General features: G+C 48.9%; 1 protein-coding gene across 3 annotated transcripts; it reads right to left on the bottom strand.

The window, feature by feature from the left end:
- Window positions 1–1,945: 1,945 nt before the first annotated feature.
- On the bottom strand, window positions 1,946–12,903 carry U2af1 (U2 small nuclear RNA auxiliary factor 1). 3 transcript variants are annotated; one of them, XM_031347741.1, is made up of 9 exons: window positions 12,774–12,823; window positions 9,773–9,860; window positions 7,314–7,380; window positions 6,462–6,528; window positions 3,702–3,751; window positions 3,525–3,623; window positions 3,077–3,210; window positions 2,903–2,995; window positions 1,946–2,229 (listed from the first exon to the last, which is right to left on the bottom strand). In XM_031347741.1, the coding sequence occupies exons 5-9, from the start codon at window positions 3,729–3,731 to the stop codon at window positions 2,085–2,087; spliced, it is 501 nt and encodes a 166-aa protein (XP_031203601.1). In that variant the 5' UTR covers window positions 3,732–3,751; window positions 6,462–6,528; window positions 7,314–7,380; window positions 9,773–9,860; window positions 12,774–12,823; the 3' UTR covers window positions 1,946–2,084. The 3 variants fall into 3 exon arrangements, with proteins under 3 accessions (XP_031203601.1, XP_031203600.1, XP_031203599.1); XM_031347740.1 differs by lacking the exon at window positions 6,462–6,528 and having other exon boundaries at window positions 12,774–12,903; XM_031347739.1 differs by lacking the exon at window positions 7,314–7,380 and having other exon boundaries at window positions 12,774–12,903.
- Window positions 12,904–16,415: the final 3,512 nt, after the last annotated feature.

Below are 16,415 nucleotides of genomic sequence, written 5' to 3'. Positions count from 1 at the left end.
TCACTCTTGACATCTGTTTGGTGGTACCATCTGAGGCTGGAATCGGAGCGCTTCAAGCTCCAGAGGCCGGAAGAGGCTGATCCAAGTGCTGGTCATTTTTGTGCCTGGGAAGGGGGTTGTTCTCTGCTTCCTTCCAAGATGGGGCTGTGTTGTTACATCTTCTCCAGGACTGGACACTGTCCTTTGCTCAGGGGAAGGAAAGCTACCGCCAGGGTCCAGTGCCTCTGTTTCTGTCAGGAGGGCTTGTTTTGCTAAATAGGTTGTAACATTTACTCTCGTCATTTTGATGGGAAAATAGCCCCAATCGCGAGTTGTTACAGTGACAACTTGATGAGATTTAGAAACAGATCTCTAGGCCTATCCATGGAGGTTACATTAATTCCAGTAGGGAGATGCCTTAAATATGGGCTGCACCATCCAGTCTGGGATCTAACTGAATGAGGGAGCTGGGCAGTGGCATTCATGTTCATCTCTATTTCTTCACTGTGGATACACTGGATCAGCCACCTCACACTCATGCCCCACCATGTCTCTCATGCCACCATAGTAGGAGGGACCCCTCAAGTTGTGAGGCAAAATAAACCCTTTCTTACCAAGGTTTGAAGACACTGCTGGTGCCATTTTGGCTTATACTGCAGACTCAAAGGAAGAGCGGGGTCAAGGCTGAGTGGTCCTCACTTGGTCTAAACAAAAATTTTAATTTGGGGTATAAGAATCACAGCAGGTGACGGAGGGTAAGGAGCTGTAGTACCCTTAGTGACCAGGAGTCCCCTCAAGGAGAAACTGTGACCTTCTAATAGTTTCATTCAATTCTTCACTTGTGGTGACCCCAACCATGGAACTATTCGTTATTTCATGTAACTGAAATTTTGCTGTTATAGATCATGTCTTATGGTGGTCTTTGGTGATCTCTGTGAAAGGGTCATTTGAGCCCCACCCCTACCCCCAATGGTGGTTGTGATGATCCAGAAGTTAAGAACTGGAGAGACAGCTCAGCGATTAAAAAGCACCAATTGTTCTTCCAGAGGTCCTGAGTTCAGTTCCCAGTAACCACACGGTGGCTCACAACCATCTGTAATGGGATCTGATGCCCTCTTCTGGTGTGTCTGAAGAGACTAATGGTGTACTCGTATACATAAAATAAAAAGAACTTTCTGGAGCCTGTCATAAAGCATGCCACAGACTGGAGTAGTAACTCCTGATGTGATATCATGTCTAGGGATAGACCCACATCCTCTTACCCCAAGAGCAATGCTCTGAACGTACCAGTGAGCAGATGCTTACTAGAGGTGTCCATGGGACACCCACCCACAGCAGGTTCAGCTGTCCAGATGCAGTGTGTGAACTCCCAGAAGTAGCTTAGTGTCTGTCACCCAGGCCTGGCATTGAAGTATAGCCACAGTATGCCATCGCTTGTCACGGTATCTAGACTGGCAGCAGTACCCTATCTCCCAGCACAGGTGCTTTAGTGAGAGATCCACACAGAAGGACCTCGGACAGCAGTGAATGCTGATGGGACATTTTCACACGGACCACTTCCTGGGCATGTAAACACACACCAGCCATCCTGTCCACCAGGCATGCACACTGCATGATTACTTAAGTCCCAGCTAGAAGACACACAGGTCATGTGACCCTAAAGGTCACCTTACCTTAGGACATGCTCTCTTGCAAATATGGTTGGTGGCCTGAGGTTGGGTGTAGCAGGGACATGGACTCATTGGCTGTCAGCAGAGAAAGGCAGAGACCCCCACAAGCCTTGAGGGAGACTCCTGGTCACTAAGGGTACTACGGCAGCTCCTTACCCTCCCTCACATGCTGTGATTTTATGCCCCAAATTTAAAGTTGTGTTTATTCCAAGTGATGTGAACCTTCTTCAAGGACATAGGGCTAGCACTTTTAGAAGAGCAATTGCAGACAAAGACTTTACAAGAAGTCACACCAGTACTGTATCACTACAAAGTTTATTCAGAAACCCATCTTTGTTTTTTTTTGTTGTTTTTTAAAAAAAAAATCCCATTATGAACTGGCTTGTCAACCAACTACAACACTGTCTAGCAGACACACGGTAAAAACAGCTCGGCTCAGAATCGTCCAGATCTCTCCCGGTCTCTTGACCGCCTCCTGTCACGTTCCCGTCCTCCGCCGCCTCCACCTCCTCCTCCACCACCGCGCCCACGGTCTCTGGATCTCGAACGCCGTTCCCTGGATCGGGACCTGGATCTATGCCTGGACCAAGGAGAAGAAAATGGCATCAGAAGCAGAGCGTGACAGCCCGACCGCAGAGGTGACACACGGAGGCCAGTAGCCTGCAAGCCTCAGGTAAGATGTGCACCCCAACCCCAATTTTAGATGTTATCTTCAAAAAGGATGCATCAGATTCCGAACTGAACTGAACGGGTGTGGTATGTTCACTATGACAGAGCTCTCAGAACAAACCCAAATGCTGTGTGAGGCAGCAGTGAGCTCTGGATGCACACCCAGGAGACACTCACCGGCTTGCCAAGCTTGGCCCTTCTTCAACCTGGCCCACCTCAGGACTTGCTAGGCAGAGTCCATTGGGCCATTTTTTGGGTGGGAGAGAACCATCTAGAATCAGTGAACTCACTTGACTGTGACACAAGGCCAGGAAAACAGGACCACAGTGCCCATCTGTCAGCAGTCCAGCAAGATGACCCTAGTGCCACTGCCCACCGCAGAGGCAAAACCAGACAAGCTTATACCTTCAGAATGCTTCCCAGTAAGCAGGGCAGGATTCTCCCAGGTATTTTGTATTTGAGATAATATACCAGGACCTGAACATTAAGGACAAGCAGTCCCAGGCCTGGCTTTCCTTCGGCCCGGGGAAGGTTTCCTGCTCACACCCTCTACCCTGATAATTCATCTTACACCCAGGACTCACTTCTTGCGCCTGCGCCCATACAGCTCCCGTCGCAGCTCTCTTGAGATGGGCTTCAGATGCATGAAGTTGCAGAAGCCCCCTCTTGTGCACTCCCTGTGGGTCAGATCGACACGTTAGACTGTGCCCCCACAGACTGAGCTCTGCCCACCACCAGTCACGCTCTTCCTTCCTTACCCCATTTCGTACTGGCGGCAGCAGGCTTCCCTGAAGTCAGTTACTGGGGACAGCTCTGCATGGATCGGCTGCCCATTAAACCAGCGATTATTCAAGTCGATCACAGCTTTCTCTGCATCCTCCTCACGTCGAAACTGAAAAGGCAAAACCAAAGTGTTTGCCACTCCACTGTTGTGTTGCTAAGGGTTGACTCTCCACCCCACTACTGTTACATACACTCAGTGAGGCAGAGCACTCATGAAACTCAACTGGCCAATCCTCCCCAAGATGGGCTCCAGGACAGCCCACAAAGAGCAAATGAAATGTAAGCTTGTTTCCACAGAGGTTACTTCAGAAAAGGAAACAAAGTATACAGGCTAGCCCTGCCAATCCAAACAGCTTCAAGCTTAGAGCTTAGTCCTAAGGCCAGTCACCAGGATGGCAGCCCACAGCGCCCACCAGTCTGTACCTTGACATACACGTTCCCCACCAGGTGGTCTCCTAGGTTGTCACAGACGTTCATCTCCTCAACCTCCCCGTACTTCTCTTCCATCTCAGTGAAGACTTCCTGAAGGAGAACAGGCGTTGAGGAGCACCGCACAGAGCCCTGTCTCAGGGCCACCCCCGCCTTGCACCCGGCCCTTACCTCAAAGAACTCATCATAGTGCTCCTGCATCTCCACGTCGCTCACAGCACCTGCAGTCAAAGACACCCAGATGGTGAGCCCCGTGGCCTTGCTGCCCTCAAGCTCAGCTACAGTGACTGTCTAGAGGACGCCAGGCCACAGCTGCATGCTACAGGAGCACCGACTTGCTTGTGCCTTGGAGATGCTGAATTCTTAAATGCCCACAGCCTCAGTCCTGGCTACCCAAACCACAGCCAGCTTCAGTTGGTACCAAAAGGGCCACACAAAGTTCAAGGAAAAAGGTGACTCCTGGATTAAGACCTTTTAAAAATAAACATGTATTCCTTAAGACTGGAGGCCAGAAGTACACTGATTTTCCCTCTGTTAGGTCAAAATGGAAGCTGAAACAAGGATGAGTGACCAAGAACTCATGTGCCTTTATACACTGCCACCACTGATTGCTAGAAAATTCTTTCTGATGTAATTGAAACCTAAGCCACCAGACTTCAGCAGTTTGGATGTCTTGCTATAAAGACGGTTAGACCTTGTTGAAGGTGTTCCCAAGCTCTGCATCAAGTTTCCTCTCTAAGCCACGTGCAGTGATTGAAGCCATGGCTGCTCATGAGCACCTCTGCCCAGTCTATCCCAATGCTCACGTCCTCAACCTCAATCCAAGACTCCACAGAACTGGTCTGTTGACAAAGTCATGTTACAAACAGTTGGGTGAGGAGCTGGCAAGGGCCTCGCGGGGGTTGGGAGCTATGCCGGGTCTGAATTCAATTAATCCCTTCGGTGAGCCATATTCCTAGACAAGCAGAGAGCTCACAGGCCCACTGGCCTCTTTGGTGCACCCCACAAAAGGCATTTTGGTGTGTGTGGGGGGCAGTATCTTGAAGTCTGCTCAAAACTCATTTGGTAATGGAAACCAAGAGCTAACCTAGGCTCTGATTTTGGTAACTGCAGCCCCCTTTCCAACTTATCTGGATTTGTTTGTTATTTTGACTTTGAGGAAACAAACTGGCCTGAAAAATCCCAATTTTCCTGACTGCACCAGGCTCTCTTGACAGGAGCATGCCCACATGTGGTACCTGACCAAACCTTGAGGGGTGTCTGACCCTACCTGAGAAGGAACAGGTCAGAGGCAACAGCAAAGCCCGAGCAGCCTGCTCCACAGCAGAGTGGAGCAGCTAAAGTCAAAGCCTTCTGCATTCGGGTAGAAGGAGAATAGGGAAACATATTCCCATGCTCAAGCTCTGACAAACATTTGGTGGTTTTTTAAGACTGATGAACACACCCACTCTATTCCAGTTCCCATCTGTCAAAACGACCCAGAGGCTGAGACCAGCATACCAAGACACTGATCAGAACACCAGTGGGCTCAGTATATTAAGTACTACAACTTAGGAAATGACTACTTTTCTTACAGAAATATTATTCTTAAAGCTGAGACTCCCATTTAACATTATTTTGTGTATGTGAAGTGCATTCTTCTATACATGTCAAACTGGGAACTAATTTGCTCTAAAATAAAGTTAGTTTCATTTACTTTCTACAACCTGGACCCCAGGACTGGAAGATTTAATAAAGGTGAAAATTCAGTTTACAGTACACCCCAAAACATACTGTGAATTGAAAATAGAGACAGCAAACACAACAACCTGTCAGGAAAGCAGAGTCCCCAAGTGAACCACCACTGTGACCAATCACTTGTTTTCCATTTGCTTGTACCCCAGGGCAGGGACAGGAACAAACATTACTTAGTAAAACCACACAAAAACATTCCCCCCCAGTCCTTATTTCTAACAATAAAACTAAACCGAGCACTTAAAGCAGGGACTGATTGCCAGGTGGCTGCTATCGCAATTTAGAGAGTGCTCTATCGTCAGGTCAGCGTCACACACACCCAGCACCTCAGCAGGAACACACAAAAAGCCCCATCTACACAAACACTTGCACCAGGTTTCCCAGCCTGGCCAGCTCCAGCAGGCGGTGCTCCTGGGGCCATTGATTTACAAGAGATGAAGGTTATGGTGAGGGGTGTGGTGGATTCAGCCTGTGGCCATCCAAGGGGAGTCTACTTTGGGTCTGGACACGACTGCACCATAGTGTTCCACTGTAGAAATATAGTAGCTCCCAGCACAGGAAGAGATGTGCAATGTTTAGTGATGCCAGCTTAAGCTGTTGACCCACCAAGTACCCCTCATTACCAAGTGTAACACGCCACCCGCCCAAGCTCGAGATGCTAGCTACGTAGCCTAGACACCGAGCACCTCTCCGCTGAGTGCTCGTGTGATTAGCACACCTGCATGAGTGAGTCAGTGCGGCTGCAGACCCTCACCTGGGAAACACTCAGAACAAGGCCCTCACAAAGAGCATGACCTCTGACATGCAGTTTATGGAAATGAGGCTAACGAGCAACAAAATTTTAAAATTTCTAAGCAATTTCTACCCGAGTTCCAGAAAGCAAGAGAGCCATTCAGATGCCACTGCTCTTCAGAGGGAAGAGCCGACCTCCAACTCAATCCCAGTGCATCCCAGGGTGACGGTCAAAGTGCGAGGGAGCAAGAGCAGCAAGTCCCAACTACTTCAAGGGTGTCCTTGCCAGTCACTGTCACCCTGACTAAGGGGCAGGAGTTCAGATCTCGAGCAGGTCAGGGGGACAACAGCTCCTGACATCTCTAGGACGCGGTTCTTGACACTAGCACAGCAGACCAGGTGGATGGACACTGAGCTCTGACACGCAAGCCCAGGGAACCAGGGAAGGAACTTGTATGAACTTACAGCGCAAACCGTCAGCAGACTGGGAAGAGTTTTGAGGGTTACGGTAAATGTTCAAGAGGGCAATGGTCTGAAATACAAAACGCAACAACTTTATATTATGGAAATTAAATGTACACACTTAACCGGCTGCCTGTGATGATCGATCGCTTCAGTTGAGTCAGTGCTGAAAGAGAGCGGGTTATTTCCCTCGAGCAGAGGTGTCCCCTTAGTTGGTGGCTGTCTTGAGCTACGCTAACTCTGCAGTGCAGGGAGATCTCATGAGATGCCAATATCGCACTTCTGCCCACAGCGGAGTCTCCACTGCCAAGTGCCAGTGGAGCAAGGATGGCACCGGCGCTTAGCTGACAGAGATGGAGAGGAAAAGTGCTCGCACTTGCGACGAACCAAGTGCTGTACCAGAGAAATACAATATCTCATGTCATGAAATCTCCACTTCCTAGAGGAAAAATTATAATGGTGAAATAAAACCCACACGTACTGGGCAACTTACCTTGTTGATTCCTTAATATTCCTACCATTTTAACTTTACAGAAAGAACTTAAGAAAGGCCAGGGTTCAGTCACAGTAAAGGCCGACAACTGGCTACCCGGGTTAGAACCCGCTCCATGTAGGCGGACACTCTCGTGACAAACATAAGTCAACAGGAGAGACCGGCCAGTGACTTTCCTAGGAGAGCGCCTCCTGAGCGCGTGTGGCCCCTGTCAAGTTCTGGCTGTGCGCCACGAGGTTCCAGCACCGTGTCCTGTTTGCAACAGCTCTATGTCAGCAGCTCAGAGCCAGCGTTATGTCTCAATTAAGAGTGGGCTCTTGAACACCATCGTTTAAAAAAATTCCTCCAACTGTGGGACTTACAGTGTGAGCCGTCAGCCGTCTGTGCACTGTTTTGGGGATTACGATAGATGTTTTGAATCAAGATGGTCTGCGGGGAAAAAAAATAAAAAGGGGAATTCTACTGGCTGCTGTGCATATATTAGACAATTGCAAAGAGACAGTTTGTTTGCAAACGGTTAACGTTTGTTTGTTGTTTTTCTCACAAGTCAGACACTTGTGTCTCGTGCAGAGTATACCAAAACCATCATATTATGAAAACAGAGTTTGAGCAGTGACTTGGGTCAAGTCAGCCAGCAACCAAGAAGGAACTGTATCTGTTGTTTAAGTGATCCCCGTTATGAATAATACGAATAATAAAGTGCTTCAATACAAGATAAGAGAACACTAACATTGTCTTGTACTTCAAGCCAGCACACAACAGGTTCAAAAGTCACACATAATCGTATTCCCCACACAAGGTCATCTGTCCTAACCAAATGCATACTTCAATTGTACGCAGTTCTAAAGGTCTCTGGTCTCTGAGCAAAGCAGCCACGCCAGTTGTCTCCAATACCTGACTCTTATTTACACTTTCTTGGTGGTCTCTGTTTACATAATACAATAGTTAAAACATTTGCTCTTTTGCGATCCTTCTTTTTAAGGAAAAAATCCTTTTAACCCTTGTGCTTTTAACTGGATCAGGCAGACTTGAAACCTTACACTGTACCGTTCTTCTTAAAATCAAGTTGTCTGAAAAAACAAACCATGTTTAAGTTAGTAAGCTAATATAGTACATCAATCTCACGTCCACATCACTAGCGCTTACAAAGACACCCACCCTGAATTCCACTACAATTATGCTAGCCAACACTGCGGGACCTGCAGCGCAGACGGACTCTCAACAACCTGCTGGGAAGAAAGCAGCTCTAAGAGCTCTGCACACAGAGCTCGGCTTCCGGCTGTGCTCAAAGGGTGGAGGGTGAACAAGTGTTTGGGAGACAGGTCTGCAGCTAGAACCCACCCGGCTGGGAGGGAGGCTGAACATTAAGACCACACCCCTGAGCCACTGAGTTAAAGCAGCCAGCCCTCAGCCACCCTGGGTGAGCCTGCACCTTCAGAGGCTTCCCAGAGCTGACTTTACCCAGCTTCTGACTGGGAGGATGGTGGCCAGTAGATGCCTGGTCCCTGCAAGTCTCCGCAATACTGGGGCCAACAAAAGCTGCCCACTGTAGGGAAAGCAATAGAAAAAGGGTAAACTGAGGTAACTGTTGAGCTCATCACAGTATACGGGGCCTACCTCTCGGCTGTGTTGTTCTAGGCCTCAGTGCTTAGAGCTCTCGAGGCAACTGTGAGCTCTGGCTCAGAGAGCACTGAGAACAGTCTCTCTCTGCCCACAACCTCACATGCCTGTTAACCAAGTTCAAAGACACAGAAGGCATGCAAGGAAGCAGCCTGAGACCACGGGGTCAGCGGGTAAACAACACTCGGAACAGTTTAGAGCACATGCTTGGGTAGTCTTAAGATTCACTAAAAGAGAAGGGCCGGCCCTTCAGCGTCCTTAGAGGACAGATGCCTCCAACACCAACATGGGCAGTCAAGGATAATTGGGAAGAAAAACCTATCATGCTCTCCCCTCTAAAAACACCCAATGCTGTAGTTCCCTGGGGGCTTACACTCTAAAAACAAGGTTCCTTTCCTCTTTGTATCTCCTTGTATAACTGGCAAATGTCTTAACCTTCTACAGGAAAACAATATAGTATGCAAGAAGGAAAACCATGTGAAAGAAAGATGCACTGCAGCTGTAGGGCCGCTGTAAGTAGGCCTGGACTGGACAATGATGAACTCAACAGTCCAATCTAGGCAGACTCAGGGAGACGTTCTAGTCTCCCATCTCTTCATTTATTAGCAAGTCTATGCTAGGGCCCAATTGCCCTTTCCCCACAACCCCCACTGGCCCACCAAATGAAACCTGGGACTGAGCTTAACTTGGGCAGACCCAAGCCTAAGATAACAAACACCTCTAAGTGAACCCAAGAAACCCCAAGAGGAGCAATCTGTGCCCACGTTTAAGTTTCAATGCTCACGATGCCTTGTGGTATCAAACCATGGACCTCTCTGGGGCACTAGGGTATGCTGGGTCTGCTGAGAGACACCCATGCCAGCACGTTTCTCTCACCCAGTGACTGTATCACTGCTGCCCATTGAGGAGAAATCCTCTGTATCCACTAATGTCTCTCCATAAGGGAGAAGAGAAGGGCAGCGAACTTTAGCTTCAGCCAACACCCAGCCATATTTTAAGAAACTTCTCTAAGGTCAAGAACAGCAAGACTTCCCACTGGGGTAGATCATCACCCTCTGTAACAAATGCAAAATAAAACCAGAGGGAAGATTTGACTTGCTGAGTGCATGTGAACATTAATCGCTCTTGAAAGCACAAGAACTTTTGATAATTTGTGGGAAAAATAAAAAATAAAAAACAAAAAAACCAACAACACACAAACCTGGCTAAAGGTCGGTTTATTGTGCAAGCGAGAACATCTGTCTCCATGACGACATGCTCCGATTTTGAAATAAAACGAACAGTTGACTCTGGAAAGGGAAAATAAGAACTGATTATTTCTGGGAAGACGAAGCAGAAACGTCATGAACTTGAAGCTGCTTCCCAGCTACCTTCTTCCATGCTACAGAGGTCAGGCAGCTCTTGCTGGCTGTGTTAGATAGAACAGCTACTCTAGCTCCCACAGGGCTCTAACCTGCCTCCTGCTACCCCAAGCTTCCCCCTCCCCTTGAACACTTTCTTTGTCTTTTAAGACAGGCCCACTCTGTTCCCAGAGGATGTGGTGCTCGCTCACAGGCTTGAGTGCTGTCACCATGTAAGAAAAAAACAAAGTCCAGGCTCTCTCCAACTCATGTACCAAACCAAGAGGAAATTTCCAAACTGGTCAGAAGCAAGCAGGTCTCTTGGCTTCACCTTAGTGTGAATGTGCTCTGTGGAGAGCCAGCCTGCCTCACAACACTTATGAGCATTTCACCTGCCACAAAGCCCTCCTCAGATACTCTGAGGAGCCACAAGCAACCCAGAGCATTAGGTGTTGGCTGTACTTGATGCAGCTTCCCTATGCCGATGTCAGCTGCAGAGGTAGGCATGCTGTCCCACAGACACTTCTAGCAAGAGCCACATGCTTAAGTTCTTGCCCTGGAGTGAAGACCAGTTATCCTCTGTTGATGATCAAACAGTAGGTCTGTGAGTTTATCTGGAAAGGAGAATGATTGCTAACGTTCTCCTTACATTACACAACCTAACTTGATTGGGTAACCTCTCTCTAGAAAATCAACAGAAAACAAAGAGTTTGTTTAAAAAATACCTTGGAATGGGCAAACTTCTGGCTGAAAATACTCAGGGGTTCCACACAAAATAGCTCTCAAAAGCTGCACTCCCAGTTAACACTCTGCTTCGGACGGGTGGCAGCAGCACACACCCGCTAGGAAGCACTTGGGAGTCAGAAGTAGAGGAATCTCTGAGTTTGATACCAGCCTGGTCTACAAAGAGCTCCAGGACAGCCAGGGCTGTGCAGAGAAATCCTGTTTTAGGGGCAGCCAGAGGAGAAATGCAAGGAAAAAGGGTGATTTCTGCCAGACAAGCTGGGTCTAGAAAACATATCACAGCTACATATTTGATTGGTAAAGACTCACCACTAAAAAGCTCCAAAGTTAACAGGCACCCCACGCTCCCATCTCAGCTAAGGTATCGTAAGTAATCTAGGTTCTTTGAGAAATTCTGAAGAGTTCGCTGAGATGGCCCTTCACTACACAGATATGAACACAGGGCCGGAACTGCTATGCCCCTGGTTTTGAACTTCCAGCTTTGGGCATCAAAATAGGGAAACTTCTTGTGTCAGACAGAACTGGCACACGTTTTCACTGTGTTCCGGCCCATCTTCTCTGTAACCACAGATTAAAGAAGGCACTCTTCCATAGCACCAAACAAACTTGCACGTATTTGAGATAGGGTTGCTATGTCCTGGAACATTTTTTAAAAAAAGATTTATTTAATGTATGAGTACACTATAGTTATCTTCAGACATACCAGAACCTGTTACAGATGGTTTTGAGCCACCATTGGTTGCTGGGAATTGAACTCAGGACCTCTGGAAGAGCAGTCTGTGCTCTTAACCGCTGAGCCACCTCACCAGACCCGTTCTGGAACTCAGAGATCCACCTACCTACCTCTGCCTCTGGAGTGCTGGGACTAAATGTATTACTACCACACCTGGCTTTTGAGTGTTTAAAGGTTTTATTTTAAATTACATATATGTGTGTAAGGGGGTAGTGGGTGTATACCCAAGGCCAGAGGTAATGGATCTCCCCAGATCTGTCATTACAAGTGGTTGTGAGACAGACTGCAATGAAGGGGATTCAGGGACCCAGACTACTGGCCTCTTCAAGAGCAGTTTACACTCTGAACCACTGAGTCACCCCTCTAGTCTTGTTAATGTATTTTAGTCATCTTTCACACAAGGCACAGCCTTCCTCCATGACTTCCTGAGAACCCAGGCTTTATCCCATCTGATTCTCCAAGACTGGCCTAGACCTGACATCCAAATAAAATGTTTCTCTCGAGTGACTGCCTATTCGGGCACGAGACTTTTAGAAACATTCCCCTCTTTCAAACACTGTAGACTGTATAAAGGTGCCTGATCGGACAGCCTCCATCCTGGAAAACAGAACATTTTCAACAGTGAGAATGTGGCACCAAAAAATGTTATCTATTGCAAACGCTTACCACCATGAGTGACATCTGCATAAACCTTGTACAAGACTCGGAAACATAAAGATGGTGACTACTTACTGGGAGCAGATTATGCCAGACACTTAAATCTTTAGCTTTTCCAAGTAGGAATTATCCTTCGAAGCGTCAGAAGCCATTCCCCTTAACCTAAACTTCAGCCAACACGCTGGCTATGAGTATGGTGCCTCGGCGGCGTACGAATACAGGCGGGAATATTGTTATTTCTTTTTCCTCTTACCCTAACAGTTGGCTACGGATATGCAAAGCGTAATTTAAAAAAGAAAAGCGGGTCCGCCAACGCTTAGGCGGGCAGGAGGTTTTATTCGGTCGAAACCGCTCCCAAAGGTCGGCCCCAGCGACCGAATGCTAGCCGAGGATGGTGCCCCAGCACCTCCGACACACGATAACTCAAAGCCTAAAGTTGCAAGAAACGGGTTACCTCGCCACAGAAGCCCGGGGCGGCGGTGAGAGCGCGGCGTGGAGCCCGGCCCCGTGTAGAACCCGGCGTGGAGCGCCCGCCCTGGAGCTCTAGGCGCCGAGGCCCAGCCCGAGCCGCCCGCCAGGTCCCGCCGTCCGGCCCACGAGGCGGCGGCGCCGAGCCGCGCGACGCCGCCAGGCCCGAGCCACCCGCTCCGCCTGGACGCCACCGCCACTCGCCTCCCCGCTGCCCGTCGCCTCCCCGGCCCAAGTCCCTGCAGGCCGGCCCTACTCACTTGTCTTTCTCGGTGCCGAAGATGGAGGCCAAGTATTCCGCCATTTTCCAGCGGACGACTCAGGCACGGCAGCCGACGCTGCCGACTAGGCCGACGTGCCCCCCACCCCCCCGCCCGAGACGTCACCGGACGCGACGACGCTCTCCCCGCCCGTCGTAGCGGCTCCGTCCAATTGGGAAAGGCGCTGCCGGCGCGGGGGACGGGACGAAGGGCGCGCGGAGGCTCCGCCCCCTGCCCTGGCGCCTGCGCACTCCTTGCCGCCCGGGCGGGTCCCGCGCATTGCTTGCGGCTTAGGCTGTGGACGGACGCTCCGCGCGTGCTCAGCACCGCTGTTTCCCGCTCCCGCCGCTGGGACCGCGCCCTCTCCCCTGGCTGGCCCTCCTGTCTCAGGCCTCCCACTGGTGCGGCTGTAGACAAGGGGTCCTGTGTGGTCTCCTCGAGGGGCTTACACCCACAGCATCCTCACGGTCACCAGCTCACCTTCAAAGTCACCAAATTTCCAAGGCAGAGCCTGAATCCCGTTATCTCAGGCTGAGACCCAGGTTGCGGGGTCATCTTGGTTTGATGACTTTACCTGCTCTCTCTCGGGCTAGAGAGGACCCACCCGAGGACGAACCGTGAGAGGGCTGTGGGAAGCTGGGGGGCCTCCTCACAGGCTCTCACGAATTAACCTGGTTACTGCAACCAGGATGGATGGCTAGACCAGGGCCACCAGACCATTAGTTTGTTTATCCTTCTGTCCTCCCACAAGCCCATTCACCCCTAATAAATCTACCCAACTATCCATGTCTCACCTATTCATCTAGCCATGTCACATCTATTTATCTCCTATAAATAGATTGGAGACATTAGAAGAATAAGCCCTGCGACACTCGTATAGACACATGCTACTGTAATGTTTGTTTTATTGTGCGTGTTTTTTTTTTCTCCATGAGATGGTCTTATGTGTGCATCAGGCTACATGGCTACTACGTACAGCTACAGATGACCTTGAACTTTTGATCTTTCTGAACCTCTACCACCCCGAGTGCTAGGTTTACCAGTGTGCACTATCAACCAGGTTTATATGATGCTGTATGTTAAGCAAGCACTCTTATCAACTGAATTACATCCCCTGCTGGGATTAAAGGCCTACGCCACCACCGCCCAGCGCGATGTTTAATCTTTAAGTCAACTTCTCCGCATTATTGAGGAGAGGCTTCTGGGTATGTCTGTGAGGGCGGGGAAAACCACCTCATACTCTTTTATGCCTTGTATCACTGGATTCTATCCCTCAACTAAAAGTAACTAATACAGCTGGGAAGATAGATGCCCACGTGGAAATTTCAGCAATTGGCCCAGCTGACAGAGTTTAAAAGAATACAGGTTCAGTGAGATCAATTCCTGTTGGTGGTCCTCCTTGGCTCCCAAGGCCCTAAGTATACAGGCATCTCTCCACTCTTTGCTTGTTTCTTTGTCTGATCGGTTTTGTTTTCCAAGACAGGGTTTCTCTGTGTAGCCCTGGCTATCCTGGAACTCACTCTGTAGACCAGGCTTGCCTCGAACTCACAGGGATCCACCCGCCTCTGGGTCCAGAGTGCTGGGCCCTAAAGGTGTGTATCAATGCCACCTGGCTTCAAATGCAAAAAGTTTAAAAGGGGAGGTGGGAAGCAGGGCATGTTGATGCACACCTTTAATCCCGCGTTTGGGAGGCAGAGACTGGTAGATATATATGAGTTTAAGGACCAGCCTGCTCTCCATAGATAATTACAGACCAGACAGGTCTACAGAGTGAACTCCTCCAAAAAAGAAGGAAGGGCGTTGGCTGAGTTTCTCAGTGGTACAAATGCTTGTTTAGCATCCATACGGCTCTAGGCTCAATCCCCAGTGGTTTTGTTTTTAAGGATACAGATAAATGGAGCGGGGCAGTGGTGGTGCATGCCTTTAACCCCAAGAGTTGAAGCAGAGGCAAATTGATTTCTGTTGAGTTCAAGGCCAGCCTTTGTCTGCGCAGTGAGACAGAGCCCCCGACAACCAGGGCTACACAGAGAAACCTTGTCTGGGGAAAAAAAAAAAAAAGCAAAAGATGCAGATAAATGGAATTTATACGTGCATATGTGGGAATCTCTTTGCCAGCAATGGAGCTGGCAATGAGGGTGCTACCATATGCCAGGGAGAGCAGTAAGCTGGCCATGACTCGAGCTGCCGAGAAGCAGGAGCAGTTGAACTTTAAAGGTGAGTATGAATATGCAAATGCGCTGAGGGGGTAAAGCAACCTGCCGGGATGGAAAAGCTTCCTAGCCGGAAACAGCTGAAAACCACACTGGCAGGTTTTCTGTGAATCTGCTGCAGGGAAACTATCATTTGAGCAGGCACCAGGGGCTGAGGAGGCAGCGTGCCAGCTCCATTTCTAGTGAGGCAGGGAGGGCTAACAGGAACAGGTGGCATCTTGAAGCAGGAGGGTTGGAAAGGCTACAGGTGTGAGTGTGGGCATTTTGCCTCACATGCAAAGGGAACCAGGAAATGTTTCCTGCCTGGGTTTCTGGTCGAAGTCCCATAAATTCCTAACAGATAAGCTGGCCTGGAAGAAAAGCCAGCCTTTGGTATTCTGCACAGTCCCTCAACGCATCCTGAATGTCTTTTGAATAGTCATGTTCTTGACATTTACTTTCCCTCCCTTTATGAAAGGAGTTTTATATCCTTTAAGAAGAGGGATGATAAATGACTGGAGAAGCATTGGGATGTCCTACCACTGATAGATAGATATTGGCCCTGTCTGCACAAGATCAATACCAATATTTATCACTTTCACAATTGCAAGTGTTTAGACAATTGGCTAATCCCATCAGCACAAGCTTGCATGATCTCTGGTTTTGTTTGTTTTTGTTTTAATAGTTTTTCTTTCTTTTTTTATTAAAAAAAGATTTATTTATTTATTTATTTATTTATTTATATGAGTACACTGCAGCTGTCTTCAGACACACCCTAGGAGAATGCATCAGATCCCATTACAGATGGTTGTGAGCCACCATGTGGTTGCTGGGAATTGAACTCAGGGCCTACTGACAGAGCAGACAGTGCTCTTAACCACCGAGCCATCTCTCCAGCCCATTTTAATAGTTTTTCAAGACAAGGTTCTCCACCCTCTGAAGACCAGGCTAACCTTGAACTCAGAGGGCCTGCCTCTGCCTTCTGAGTGCTGAGTTGATTAAAGGCAAGGGCTGCCACTGCCCAGCTTTTGTTTAAATTCTTCTTGAGAAAAGGTATTGCTGTCCAGCCTTGGCTGGCCTGGAATTCACTATGTAGACCAGGCTAGCCCCAAAGTGACAGGGATCCACTTGTCTCGGCCTTCCTAGTGCTAGTACTATAGGCTTGTGCCACCATAGCCACCCTAGGATTAGTGTGTTAAAAACAACCCAGGTCAGAACCAAGCAGTGGTGGCGCACGCTTTTAGTCCTAGCACTTGGGAGGCAGAAGAAGGCAGAGCTCTGTGAGTTCTGGTCTACAGATGACTTCTGGGACAGCCAGGGCTACACAGAGAAATTCTGTCCAGAAAAACAAAACAAAACAAGAACAAACCAAACTGGGCAGTAGCGGCAGTGGCGCACGCCTTTAATCCCAGCACTTGGGAGGCAGAGGCAGGTGGATTTCTGAGTTCGAGGC

This window comes from Mastomys coucha, unplaced genomic scaffold (genome assembly GCF_008632895.1).
Source record: "Mastomys coucha isolate ucsf_1 unplaced genomic scaffold, UCSF_Mcou_1 pScaffold3, whole genome shotgun sequence".
In the NCBI taxonomy this organism is placed as follows: domain Eukaryota; kingdom Metazoa; phylum Chordata; class Mammalia; order Rodentia; family Muridae; genus Mastomys; species Mastomys coucha.
The sequence above is the reverse complement of the archived record's forward strand: the minus strand, read 5'-3'. Positions and strand labels throughout refer to the sequence as shown.

What these genes read in the sequence shown, in the direction of transcription:
- U2af1 (XM_031347740.1), bottom strand. Translation starts at nt 12,817, where the DNA reads ATGGCGGAATACTTGGCCTCCATCTTCGGCACCGAGAAAGACAA. An exon ending in GACGGCTGACGGCTCACACT is followed by an intron (nt 3,752 to 7,313) that starts GTAAGTCCCACA and finishes CTTTGACTGCAG; the next exon opens with GTGCTGTGAGCGACGTGGAG. An exon ending in TGGGGAACGTGTATGTCAAG is followed by an intron (nt 3,211 to 3,524) that starts GTACAGACTGGT and finishes TTGCCTTTTCAG; the next exon opens with TTTCGACGTGAGGAGGATGC.